At 38.1% G+C, this 13,804-nt stretch overlaps 1 protein-coding gene across 1 annotated transcript in view; it reads left to right on the forward strand.

Annotated features, from left to right (window-relative positions):
- The window catches only part of LOC140158017 (intermembrane lipid transfer protein VPS13A-like), a 202,974-nt gene that overhangs the window by 169,893 nt on the left and 19,277 nt on the right, over positions 1–13,804 (forward strand). The window contains 10 exon segments of the mRNA XM_072181266.1: positions 4,485–4,706; positions 6,037–6,120; positions 7,136–7,246; positions 8,291–8,443; positions 9,092–9,223; positions 11,314–11,447; positions 11,771–11,906; positions 12,646–12,757; positions 12,976–13,118; positions 13,565–13,804. Coding sequence (XP_072037367.1) covers positions 4,485–4,706; positions 6,037–6,120; positions 7,136–7,246; positions 8,291–8,443; positions 9,092–9,223; positions 11,314–11,447; positions 11,771–11,906; positions 12,646–12,757; positions 12,976–13,118; positions 13,565–13,804 — 1,467 coding nt within the window.

A 13,804-nucleotide genomic window follows, 5' to 3' on the forward strand; every position in this document is an offset into this window, starting at 1 on the left:
GTATTGATATGAATGTGCGGATTACTCCCTGAAAATTTGGTGGCCATACCTTTTATGGTTTTTATTTTATAAACCAAAATATGAAATTAGATGCATATTTTTGGACGAGTTATCATAGCTTTAAACTTCGAAAATAATCGGCAATTATATAATATTCTTTTGGCTTATACCTTATTTCACAATATGTTTTGTTAATATTAATTTCATATATTGATATGAATGTGAGGATTATTCCCTGAAAATTTGGTGGCCATACCTTTAATGGTTTTAATTTTACAAGCCAAAATATGAAATTAGATACATATTTTTGGAATTGATTCGGACAACCCAGGAAATTAATAGTTGGCACACCTGCACTAAACAATGGAAATGTGTGCCCTATTAAAATTGGGGAGGCGAGGGAAACATGCATGCAATATATGTGAAGTACAGACTCCCCCTATATCTCACTCTTCCGCACTCCCCATCATTCAATGTTGGAGGGTCTCACGGTCCTGTTGACAACATGGCTTGGTCCAACATTGAATTGGGGGAGCGGGGGCAGATATATACCAAAATACAGGCAAACTGTGCCAACCTTTTTTTCCTTGATTGTCCGTGTCAAATCCTAAATATTGCATCTGTTTTCCGTTTTTACTCAATAACTTTGCAACGGAATGTTGGATTATCTTCATATTTCACACAAAAACATATAAGTGATAGGGCTTTACGATAAATAAAAAAAAATGAAAAAATGTATTTGTTTCTTTAGGGGTGGTCATTAAAAACATCGCTAATGCCTAGTTTTAGCGTCTTGGCTTGGGTCTGAATTACGCGAGAACTCTTTGACATTCTTAAAAGAATGATTTTTAAATGCAGTATTATATCGAATTGCTTCTAATTCAAATGATAAATAAAAAGAACTGAATGAGCAATTTTCAATCAGCTATTATTACATAAAATTAATGTAATTGCACCCGTATCATAGATAGGGCAATTTTACGTATGTCTATATAAAAACATCATTAGTGCGGAAGTACGATGATATTTGTACAGTGCGTAAAATATAGGTAGAACATACAGAAAAAAAAGAAACGGACATTGGCAAAAATTAATAGAGCAGCGAATATAATATGATGAAGGATATTGTAAAATAATAACAAAAAAGAAAAAAAAGAAATCTAAATAAATTCAGGGGCTCGAACCCGTGTCCACTGCGCCTGAGGCAGATGCCGTATCCATTGCGCCACATAGCTGTGTAACTTTAATTCAACAGGCTTAAACTATAATATAATGCTAGTTCAACATGCATGTATATAACTATATATAGCTCATTGTGCTCGATATTTAGTTCAGTTTTGTCCGGAAAGATACGGGACAAAATCGGACGGCATTTGTTTAAAGATCATATAGCAGGTGTTGGCTGACAAAGAATTTTGTCGGGATAATATAACTCTTTTACAAACGGTATATCGCTCGCTTTTGTCCCAAAATCATTTTACTTTCGCCCAAAACTGAAATATATGTGGAGCACAAATGTCAGCCAACACCTGCTATATGATAAATATTCAGTTAATGAAACAAATGCCGTAAAAGTGTGATTTGTTTGACTGTTTATCGTCTGTAGAGCGATATTTATATACATGCATCTTGAATAGCATTATATTACAGTTTAAGCCTGTTAAAGTAACACAGCTCTGTGGTGCAATGGATATGCATCTGCCACAGGCGCAGTGGACACGGGTTCGAGCCCGAATTTATTTATATTTATATTTCTTTTCTTTTTGTTATTATTTTACAATATCCTTCATTATATTATATTCGCTGCTCTATTAATTTTTGCCAATGTCCGCATTCTTCTTTTTTTCTGTATTTCTACCTTTATTTTACGGCACTGTACAAATATCACCATAATTGCCGCACCGAGTTGTTTGTCAAAATGGAAACTCGGATGGCTTTCAAAACAGAGCATCACGTGTCCACGGCCATGATGATTGAACTAAAAAAAACAGTTTGAAATTGACAATCACAATGCCTAATATGGCCATTATATACGATGAGAGATTTTTCAATTTTTTTAATTTTTTTGTACCGTTTTTTTTACGAAAATTGTGAATTTTAAGGTGTTACAATTCAAACCGGAAACAAGTTTCGTTCCTCCAGGTTGCATGAGATATGATGTGCATATAAATGGTAAAAAAATGATACTTTTATAGCACTTAGGAGAAAGTCATATTTTCAAATTTCTGCAGATATACAGTTTTGTTGGTTGCATAGGCCTATACATTTTAAACATTGAATATTAAAAAGGATTTATTGATTATCGATAATCGATAATAACTGATTATCGATAATATTTTTGATTAATTTTAATTCTTGCATATTGACACGAATATGGGGATTAATCCCTGTAAATTTATGGGCCATATGCTTAATGGTTTATAGTTTATAAGCCAAAATATGAAATTATGCATTTTTGGAAGAATTATCATAGCTTTAAACTGCGAAAATAATCGGCAATTATGTAATATTCTTTTGACTAATCCCTTGTTTCACAATATTTTTTATCAATATGAACTTTACGTATTGATATGAATGTGCGGATTACTCCCTGAAAATTTGGTGGCCATACCTTTTATGGTTTTTATTTTATAAACCAAAATATGAAATTAGATGCATATTTTTGGACGAGTTATCATAGCTTTAAACTTCGAAAATAATCGGCAATTATATAATATTCTTTTGGCTTATACCTTATTTCACAATATGTTTTGTTAATATTAATTTCATATATTGATATGAATGTGAGGATTATTCCCTGAAAATTTGGTGGCCATACCTTTAATGGTTTTAATTTTACAAGCCAAAATATGAAATTAGATACATATTTTTGGAATTGATTCGGACAACCCAGGAAATTAATAGTTGGCACACCTGCACTAAACAATGGAAATGTGTGCCCTATTAAAATTGGGGAGGCGAGGGAAACATGCATGCAATATATGTGAAGTACAGACTCCCCCTATATCTCACCTTCCCCACTCCCCATCATTCAATGTTGGAGGGTCTCACGGTCCTGTTGACAACATGGCTTGGTCCAACATTGAATTGGGGGAGCGGGGGCAGATATATACCAAAATACAGGCAAACTGTGCCAACCTTTTTTTCCTTGATTGTAGATCCCTCAACCTTGCAGTTCAAAGAAATCTATGTTGTTTCCTCCACCCAGTGGCATAGCCAGGACTTTTTCAGAAGGTGGGCAAGGGGGGGGGGACAAATTTTAAGGGGGGCAAACATTAACAAAAATGGGCTATAAAAAGTACAAAAAAGGCCTGAAAATCGTAAATATCGGGGCGGCCACCATCCCACAGGGGGGCAAGAAGAGAAAGACTTCACAGGGGGTAGCGCAGCTTCCTTCCCCCCCTCTTGGCTACCCCACTGCCTCCACTGTATAAAACCAACTACTACCTGACCAGCTTCTGACTGAACCTTGCCTTCACAGCTCTGCTAGATCTCACAACCTTGCAGTTCAAATTTCAAGATCTAACACTTGCTAGTCATGAATGGTCCTTCATGCCACCTATAGCCCGCACATGGAATGCACTGCCGCTTCGCATCCCTGGAATTATGAAACAGGCTAGCTTAAATAAGGCCAAAAAAAAAAAAAAGAGGTTTGTCTCAAAGCTCACGAGAAATTTAAAAACAAATGCGAAATGCGATTTAAAAAAAAAAAATTTTATTCCCGACTTTTTTCATGGTATTTTGAGAAAAAAGTCTGATTTTCGCCGATTTTTTCTGGAAAAAACTGAATTTTTTTATTTTTTTTGAAATAACAAAAATTTCCGCATTTCTTTTTTGTTAAATCGCATGCGATTTTACAAACGCTACCATAAGCTTTGAGACAAACTTTTTTTTTTTGTCTAATGAGGTTAACAGCTATCTAGGCGCCAACCCGTCCCAATACCATCATGATAAAAGCTATTAATGCCTTGATATGTTTTGGCATAAAAAAATGTTTTCATCCACTAGCCCCACCTATCAGGAACATTGAGGTTTTCATCCGCAATCCACGCAGGCATATTTTGATGGTTTATGGTTGGGCCGATTTCTGGAAGATTTCTGCAAACTTAAAACTGGTGGTATGATACAATACAAGATACAATACAGCCTGATGGTATGCGCCGTGCATTCTCTAAATTCAGTAATTTCCATCGTCAACCGTGTAATTGAATGGGATAATTTTGAAATTTTAAAACGCTTGAAATATCACAAACAAATAGGCCTATATTACTAAATAATATAATACAAGCTAAAACCGTTGGGGTTCGATAATGAACCCCACAAAACGAACCTAGTATATGGAAAATGCCTGAATACAGCCAAGCATTTATATAGCGCCCTCCAAGGGCCGCAGCGCTGACGTGAACTGGTCATAGTGTTAGTTCAGCACATGTTATATTATGTTATTTAACTTATTGTTTCTTGTTTTATTATTTCAATTATAGATCAAGCACTACATGTCTGCCAACTGGGAGGGCGAACTTCCTGTGTCCAGAGAGATGAAAGCCTTTGAATCCATCACCATGGGAACCAGAGATCACCTAGGTGATCAGAAGAAATACTTGACCCTATGGGCCCACAGTTCCACTGACAAAGGCTCATGGGATATCTTCCTATACTCCCCATATTGGGTAGTGAATAAATCTGAGTTGCCTGTAGAAATCAGAGTAAGTACAGCAAAATATTACGCTTTATACATGTATCCCACAATGCATTACACTCTATACATGTATCCCAGAATGCAATATTTGCTGCATGTCCAAATATTGATTTATCTTGGCAAAAAAGGTAAATACTTCTCATATTCTGTGATTACTGATAGACTGAAAGGGGCATTGTGTGATATACATTGTCCTCTTTCCCTAAAACTTGCTCGAAAAAATTGACATTCTTATACCATCGGAAAGCTAGGACAATAAAATGTTTGTATACATAACCTTTCTTACAGATTGGGTCGTTTGACGAAGACAATTGGCTATTCCATTTAAAATCCACACAACCCCTGTGGAAGATTTTGGAAATATCTTCCACGGGGGGAATATAAATTTCAAATGGAATGAACACATTAGGCAGCTCCATTTGAAACTCATCTTCCCTCTGTGGAAGATTCAGGTTGAATCTTTCTCAGAGGGTGTATGGAATTCAAATGGAGCTGCCTAATGTGTTTATCCATTTGAAAATTATACTCCTCCTGTGGAAGATATTTCCAAAATCATCCACAGGGGTTGTGTGGATTTTAAATGGAATAGACCATTGTCAAATTTGTACTGTCTGTTAACAGACAAAAAGAACAATAACATCATAATACATGCAGTTATATGTAACATACAAATTCAATGTCCAAAACAACTGAAATTTTTGAAATAAGATATTTTTGTTTCTTATCGAACCATACCCTAAAAAGAATATGCTAAAACCACAAAATACCCCTTAAAATTATGAAATGACCCGTTAATCCTGCCTCATCTGTCAATGTGTTCTATGCTTTTTAGTAATGACTGTAAAACACAGGGATGCAAATTGTGATTTCTTCCTCAGGAGCAAGGTTTTAGACTCAAGATTTCCTCAATCATACCAGACATACAATATAGCTTTATTTTGCACCTCGAAAGATGAGATTGGTAACATACCATATTTTTAGAGAGACTCTATGTGTTTTCCTCTTCGTCATCTTCTACCTCACTCCTCCTCCGCCTCTTCTTCCTTTCCTCTTTTTCTTCTTCCTCTCTTCTTTTCTTTTTCTTCTCCCTTCCTCGTTTTTCCTCTTTCTTTTTCTTCTCAAGGCATCATTCCTCAATTTTGACTGTCATTTCCTAGGAGCGGTGCTCCCCGCTCCCACACAATTTGCATCCCTGGTAAAACAGATCATTACAAAAGAGACAGACATGAGAAAATGTATTCACAATGGTCAACGAAAATCAGAAGTTTGGTATAACAAATACTGATTTTTTTTCTATTTATTTATTTTTTTATTTTATTTTTCTGTCAATTTCACAGGCTTCCAGGTCAAGAAAAGTATTCAACAATCAATCACATAGTGACCCAATTCTATTCAGCTTTGCAAGCTCCAAGAGGAAAAAGGTAAGACACAAGTTGGACTACTCCTGATGTCAGACAAAATAAATACAAAACTATTTTTTAATTAACAAATTAACTCAATAACAATATTATTTTGTTTTGCCATGTGCAACTTAGGCAGTGTTTGAAATAAGCCCTATCTCGGTGCAATTTGCTCCCCAAAATTTTCCTGTTGTGAACCCTCAAAGTGTGGTGCAAAATTGCGATACTACTTTTTTGTTCTGAGACTGCACTTCAAATTGCTCTGCATTATATGTAATTGCATCACAACTTGTACAAAAGTGCACCTCAAGGTAAAAAATTAATTCGAACACTAAACATAGGTCGATGGGCTATTCTATTTCACATGGAGCCACCCAATTAAGTAATTAATCCCATTTGAAATTCTGGAAAGGCTCAATCCTGATTTGTTAGTAACTGAACTGCATGGAATAAAAGAACTGAACTAAACCTATTTAACTAGGTATCCCAGGCAAACCTTAGTTAACACATTTGCTAGTCAGCCAAATTCGCCAAGACCGGGGCCCAAACACAATGCATATTTACATAGAAATTTGACATTTTTTCGAGAACAGGTCAGTGAAGGAAACCTACATAAATATGTTTTCTATACTTCACTTGACCCAAATATATGATTTTCTATGGTGATAATCAAGTCGCACATGGAATTTTAGAGGGATTTTGATAGCAGTTCCATTAAAAAAAGCTGCTATCGCCATGAGACAAAGATCTAGAAACACCCCTAAATGCCGTTTGGGGGAATTTTGCTAGCAGAATCTTTTTGATGAAAGTCAATCTTTGACAAGATGTAACTTTGTTACGGAAAGTGCTATGACAAAAATGTTTTCAGTTTTGGCTTTCTTTACTCAAGGGCTTTAATTTGATATGTAAAATGATGCAGTTTGATGGCAAATTTGAATTCACCTAGCATACCTAATTTAACTGAACATTCTTTATAGGTACCATGGTCAGCTGTTAGGTCATTTGTTTTTAATGTGTACCTTACTTTTGTTCACAGGCCAAATTACGGGTATTTGATTCTGTGTGGTCTTCGTCGTTCTCCTTGGATACAGTGGGCAGCTCTGGTGTAGTCATATGCAAAGATGAGGATCATGACAGAACATATCAGGTAATATTACACATATCGATTGCATCGCCTTTGTTTGTGATTATGTCATTATCATGTGCTTTGGATACAGTGGGTAGCTCTGGCGTAGTCATGTGCAAAAATGAGGATTATTACAGAACATCAGGTATTTTGCACATACCAATTGTGTTGCCTTTGTGTGTATGTATACTCATTTTATCATGCACCTTTAATACAGGGGATAGCTTTGCTATGAACATATGCAAAGATGAAGACAATATAGTAAAACAATAATCTGCATCTTTTGTCAAATCTCAAAATTGGTCAAATTTTGACTTGAAACAGCAGTGTAGCTAGGGGTTGTGTTGCCCGGGGGAAAGGATAAAGAGTGCCCCCCCCCTTTTCAGAAACAATTGCGCACTGCACAAGTACTAGTAATTTAATAATTATAATCAAGTTGAATTTTGGCCTTAAAATAGTCTTTAATTTCAAATGACTATTTATGTAAATTGAAATTCGCGTGAAGTGTGCGAAAATTTTGACTTTCACCGCTTGGATGGGGGCGCAGAATCAATCTAGTGATGCTGAATTGGGCTATTCCAGTTGAAATCCACACTACCCCTGTGGAAGATTTTGGAAATATCTTCCATAGAGGGAGTATGCTTTTCAAATATAACTAGTCAAAGTTAATGATTTTGAAACACATACTCCCCCTGTATTATGGCTTTATTATTATCTTTTACAACTGAGTGAGTATTTCAAATGGAAGTTACCCAATTGTCTATTCTATTCATAACTCATACTCCCTCTGTAGAAAATGTTAGCTAAATCTTCCACAGGGGAGTGTGAATTTTAAATGGAATGGCCCATTGGTCGATTCAGCACCCCTTAGACAGCACCAGGGCATGTGCCCTCCTGTGCCTACCCAAGTTATGCCACTCTGACTTTTAAATTCTCATTTTGCATGGAAGTAAGAGCAACAGGCATTAGCATGGGGCACTCAAATAATTGTAAACTGGAGCAAAACTTTCACATCTTTTAAAATAAAGCATATTTCTCACCATGTTATTATATTTCCTTGCACAGTTTTGGTTAGACATCAAGATGTCTAAGTTATCCCTGACCAAGATAGTGACCATCACACCGTACTTCTTGGTACGCAACAAAACAGACATGGATTTGTCATATATGGAAGAAGGTGTCAAAGCTGGAATATGGGTCAACATTAGACCTAATGAGGTAAGAATATGGGGCAGGCTTCTTCTAATTTAACCAGCAAGGTGGGAAGCTCTTATCAAACAGCCCCATTTCAAATAGCACAGGGTGCATGTAACGGTCACACCATACTATGTATGGAACATAAACAGTGGTTGCTCAATAGGCTTTGATCACCAGTATTTATGATATAGATTGAGGGTTTCAGTGGATTTGCCAAGTATAAAGCTGTCAAGTTTTCCTCAGGATTAGCTCTGACTTTGTCATTAGAAAATTTTAGTAGATCTGCATATAGACTAACATTTGTCTATAGAATGTCATAGTGGGCTGCCCCTTGCCCAACAATAAAAATAGATTGGCCTTATCTACAGTGCATGTACTTCAATTTGATGGCTGTGAAAAGAGCTGTTCATTCGTACAGCCCCTTGTTCACTGAAAGGTATATGGCTCTGAAGCAGTGGTATGTAGGTTTTGTTTTACATGAAACAAATGTGTAAAATGGTGGCAATGAATAACTTTGCACCATCTGTTTTAGGGTCATTGAGTGAAATCGTCAGGGTTTGATTTGGGTCCCGGTACTTTTACCATGGTCCAAAACAACCCCAACGATTTCACACAATGACCTCAAAACATAGTATAATTATATTACGCTAAAATCTACCTTTAATACAGGTGCTATCATTCTGGCCTGGTGGTAATTCCATGAAGCTGACAGTGAGAAGAGCAGAGACACCAGACCAGCTTAGCTCAAGACATTTTAGTGTAGATACACCAGGCACTACAGTACTCAGAATGGAGAGAGGGGTAAGTCTCACCTACAATATGCTGGGGAACAAAACAAAGCTGATCTACCTGCCCATGCTCCACACCAAGTAAGGCACCGTTATGTGGGGTTTTGTGGTATTTAGGGGGGTTAAGTTGCCCCTTGTGTAGTGTGGATACACCAGGCACTACAGTACTCAGAATGGAGAGAGGGGTAAGTCTCACCTACAATATGCTGGGGAACAAAACAAAGCTGATCTACCTGCCCATGCTCCACACCAAGTAAGGCACCATTATGTGGGGTTTTGTGGTATTTAGGGGGTTAAGTTGCCCTTGTGTAGTGTGGATACACCAGGCACTACAGTACTCAGAATGGAGAGAGGGGTAAGTCTCACCTACAATATGCTGGGGAACAAAGCAAAACTGTTCTACCTGCCCATGCTCCACTCCAAGAAAGACACCATTGTGTGATGTTTTGTGGCATTCGGGGGAGGGGGAGAGACACCAGACTAGCTTGGCTTAAGACATTTTAGTGTGGATACACCAGGCACTACAGTACTCAGAATGGAGAGAGGGGTAAGTCTCACCTAAGATATGCTGGGGAACAAAACAAAGCTGATCTACCTGCCCATGCTCCACACCAAGTAAGGCACCATTATGTGGGGTTTGTGGTATTTAAGGGGTGGTGGTTAAGTTTAGATTGCTAACCTATAGCCCCAGTTGTGGTTACAAGTACAGATTGCCCATGTACTACCTTCTCTAGCTCCACTCCAGGGGAGACACTAAAGAGGTTTGGGTTTTATGGTCTTTGGGGTTATTAGGGTTAGGGTTTAAGGGATGCCCCTTGTGTAGTGTGGATACACCAGGCACTACTCAGAATGGAGTGCACAACACCTAGACGCTGATCCACAAGCCTCAGCACACTTTACAGGTTATTGCTGACCACCATGGTCCCATATCATTCCATAATCCATTAAACAGCAACACAAGAAGCACGCACCCTAGACATTCCACAATTAACCTTCACAGCCATGTTCAGCTACCAGAGTTTCGTACGGGATATAATGAGGCAATTAGCAGTAAGTTCCATGTCCAGGGGAATTTCAAGCTAACTCAATTTTACACGAGAGTGTACTGACCACCGCCAAGATTCAAACCTACAACCTCTCGCACCATAGTCAAACATCTTATCGATTGAGCTAACTTCACTGCACTAGAATAAGAAGGTGTAAGAACCCCTAGCTACTACCATAAGCATTATGGGTTTTTATGCCTCCACCGCGAGGCATACTGTTTTTGCAATGTCCGTGCTTCCGTCCTTCCGTGCTTCCGTCCGGACGCTATATCTCGGGCATGCATGGGCGGATTGACTTCAGATTTTCAGGATAGGTGGGTCATGGTCAAAAACTCTGGCTACTTTTTTTTTTTTTTGGGTGAGGTTCAAGGTCATATACTGAGGTTAAAGGTCATTTGAGGTCAGGGGCCCATTTTCCTTATTTACCTCTTTTCTCAGAGACTAGGGGGTCGCACGTTCCTCAAACTTGGTGGGTGGGTGCATCTTGACCCCAGGCAGAACGAGTTTGTATTGGTTAGTGGGTCAAGGTCACCTGAGGTCACCCAGGGGTCATCTGAGGTCAAATGAGCAAAAACTTGTATGGCCATGATACTTGGTACATACAATCAACATTTAGAGCCAAATTTTTGGAAGGTCATTTTGGGGTCACCCAGGGGTCATCTGAGGTCAAATTAGTAAAAGCTGTCGTATGGGCATGAAACTTGGTGGGTACAGTCAACATTTAGAGCGAAATTTTGAAGGTCATTTTGAGGTCATCCAGGGGTCATCTGAGGTCAAATTAGTAAAAACTAGCATATGGGCATGAAACTTGGTGGGTACAGTCAACATTTAGAGCCAAATATTTGGAAGGTCATTTTGGGGTCATCTGGGGTCACCCAGAGATTATCTGAGGTCAAATTGATAAAAACTGCTTTGTATCAACTGTTGAGTGCCACATCGCTCCCTTTGGTGGAGGCATCATGGTCGACGCTGTGCGTCGAAAACCGCGACATCCGAGAACCGCAGTCCATCTACTTTTTCTAAGCATACCTTAACATCATTTTTCATTCCATCACAGACTGCATTAACAGTAGAAGTAGAAGGAGGCGTACGAAGCCCTACTACCATTAACTTTTTGCACTTTACCACTGGACATGCACCAGTTAGGCTGGATAATTTGTGTGATGATATCAATCTCAGGTTTAACCAAAAGTAAGTATATCACTTGTGTTGCCTTTGTGTTCATGTATGGACCATATCAATCTAATTAACCAAAACTAAAACTAAGTCTTATTTTGTTAGCATTGTGTAGACTGATCTTGGACTTAGTTAAATTCTAATAAATAACTCTGATCTGTGATTTTTTTAGTAGTGTATGTTGGTTAGGTCCAATTACAACTTTGATCATAGCTATATAGGCTCCACATGGGTATCTTCATGTATTGGTGGTGTTGTCTTGTTTAAAATCACTTTCCTACAATAATTACGATTAAATACACAATAACCTGTTGTGTCATGACTGTGTTTGCCTACAGGAATGTTGGAGGGCGTATGTTTCTGCAACCACACAAGAATCTCCTGTACACCTGGGATGACCCTACTGCAGAGAGACAAGTATTGTGGAACCTATATAACCGTAACAAGAAATCATTTGAGTGTGTGATCGATAGGGTAAGTCAAGTCACATAGCCCTGTCCATGCGAGTGTTGACTACAGACGACAAGTTCCAAATTTTCTTTAAAAGTTTCTGAATTGTACATTTTCATGACCATATTTGGGATCGGCATGCAAAATGCATTAAAATGAGTACAAACACGCTCAGTATTTGTTCAGTGGTGTTTGAAATAGCTCTTGATATTTTGAATAAATTTTTTCAAAAATTTTAATTCAAGAATCTCCTGTACACCTGGGATGATCCTACTTTTTCTCCTACATGCTTTGAAGGATTTCAGTGGGTCTTGAACATAATTCCCTTGATACCTGAGATATCAATGGATGTGAAGTCAAAGGTTATCTATGGGTCAAAGAACATGTAGAGGTCAAATGAGGTCGTTATTGATATAAGGCACATAAATAACAATCCAGGTATTTGACAGGGATACAGTCAGTCTACTCTGAAGTACAAAGTACAGACGCGGACGCACACATTGTGTTGACTTTGAAGGCACGCATACCTGCAGCAGAGACGCAGCACCACACACTGTTAACGCACTGTTTACGCGCACATTGTTACTCTGTACTTCAGAGTGGACAAACTGTATATTACATATCACATAAATAAACAAATTAATGTAATTATCTCACAATGATGCATGTACTGTGTTACATCCCAACAATTGTATGCTTCATTTACTGACCGATTCATGTAGTGAGGTGCCAACTAGTGATGTCCATGTCTTATTTCTTTCAGGATGGCTGGGGTAAGATGACCATCAGTTGTGAAAGCATCAAGAGGAGTACTCTTCCAGGAGATGGTCTGTATGTGGAAGGTGATGATGCAAGCATCTACAGTACTGATGATGGTAAGCATGGATGTTAACACATTGATTTTACCCTACATAGAAGCCTCATCATTGAAATGTAATATATTAATCTTTTGTATCACTGGATGATGAGCCTGATGCATTCATGTATCATCCTTTAATGAATATTCATATTCATGAATAGTATTAATATTCATGAGGCATTGAAGCAATAGTCACTCACCTTTAATTAATATATCAATATTTTGTATCAACAGAGGATGAGCCTGATGCATTCATGGACCATCCTTTAATGAATAGGAAAGAGAAGACCACAATGTACTGGGTGTCGTATATGGACGGATTACAAAGGGTGCTTATGTTTACACAGAACCCTAGGGTGGCTAGGCAAGCATCGCAGGTAAATTATGAATACTATCTGCTGATTGGTTACATGAAGACTATTCTGATTTTTTTAGCCAATCATCAACAATGTACTGTGTGACTTGAGTAGCTAGGCAAGCATCACAGGTAATTAACCCCATGAGTACTACTGCCTTTCTTACATAGCCCCTGATTGGTTAATTGGTCAAATGATATAATCATTTGAGTAACCAATCATAACTTAAGCTTTACATACATTATCACTAAAAATATGATGCATCAAAGTAAAATTTCATCATTATCTTGAGATCTAGATCTAGAATTTTACTTGGATATATCAGACTTTAGTTACAAGTGCATTGGAAATGGGGGTGCTTGGATAGTTGTCGCTTGGCAAATTCCGTAGGGGGCGATTTTAGAGGAGGAATGGTAATTAGGTTGAATATGATACTCATTTTGCTATTATTCACCTTTAAATTTCAGGCTAATATCTCTGAATCAGCCAACATTGAAGTCTTCATGTCATTAGAGGGCGCCGGTATATCGCTGGTGAATGCAGCATACGAAGAGGTAGCATATTTCAGTGTCTACTGCTGTCCCGCTCGTTGGGAGGTGGAAACCAAGCCAGAAAAGTGGAAAGCACTCAATATGGAGTTGTCGGCCATCTTGGAAGACCGTTGGAAATGTGGGGAGACACGAGTCAGTATGGAGAATGCTGTCGAG

This window comes from Amphiura filiformis, chromosome 7 (genome assembly GCF_039555335.1).
Source record: "Amphiura filiformis chromosome 7, Afil_fr2py, whole genome shotgun sequence".
Classification (NCBI taxonomy): domain Eukaryota; kingdom Metazoa; phylum Echinodermata; class Ophiuroidea; order Amphilepidida; family Amphiuridae; genus Amphiura; species Amphiura filiformis.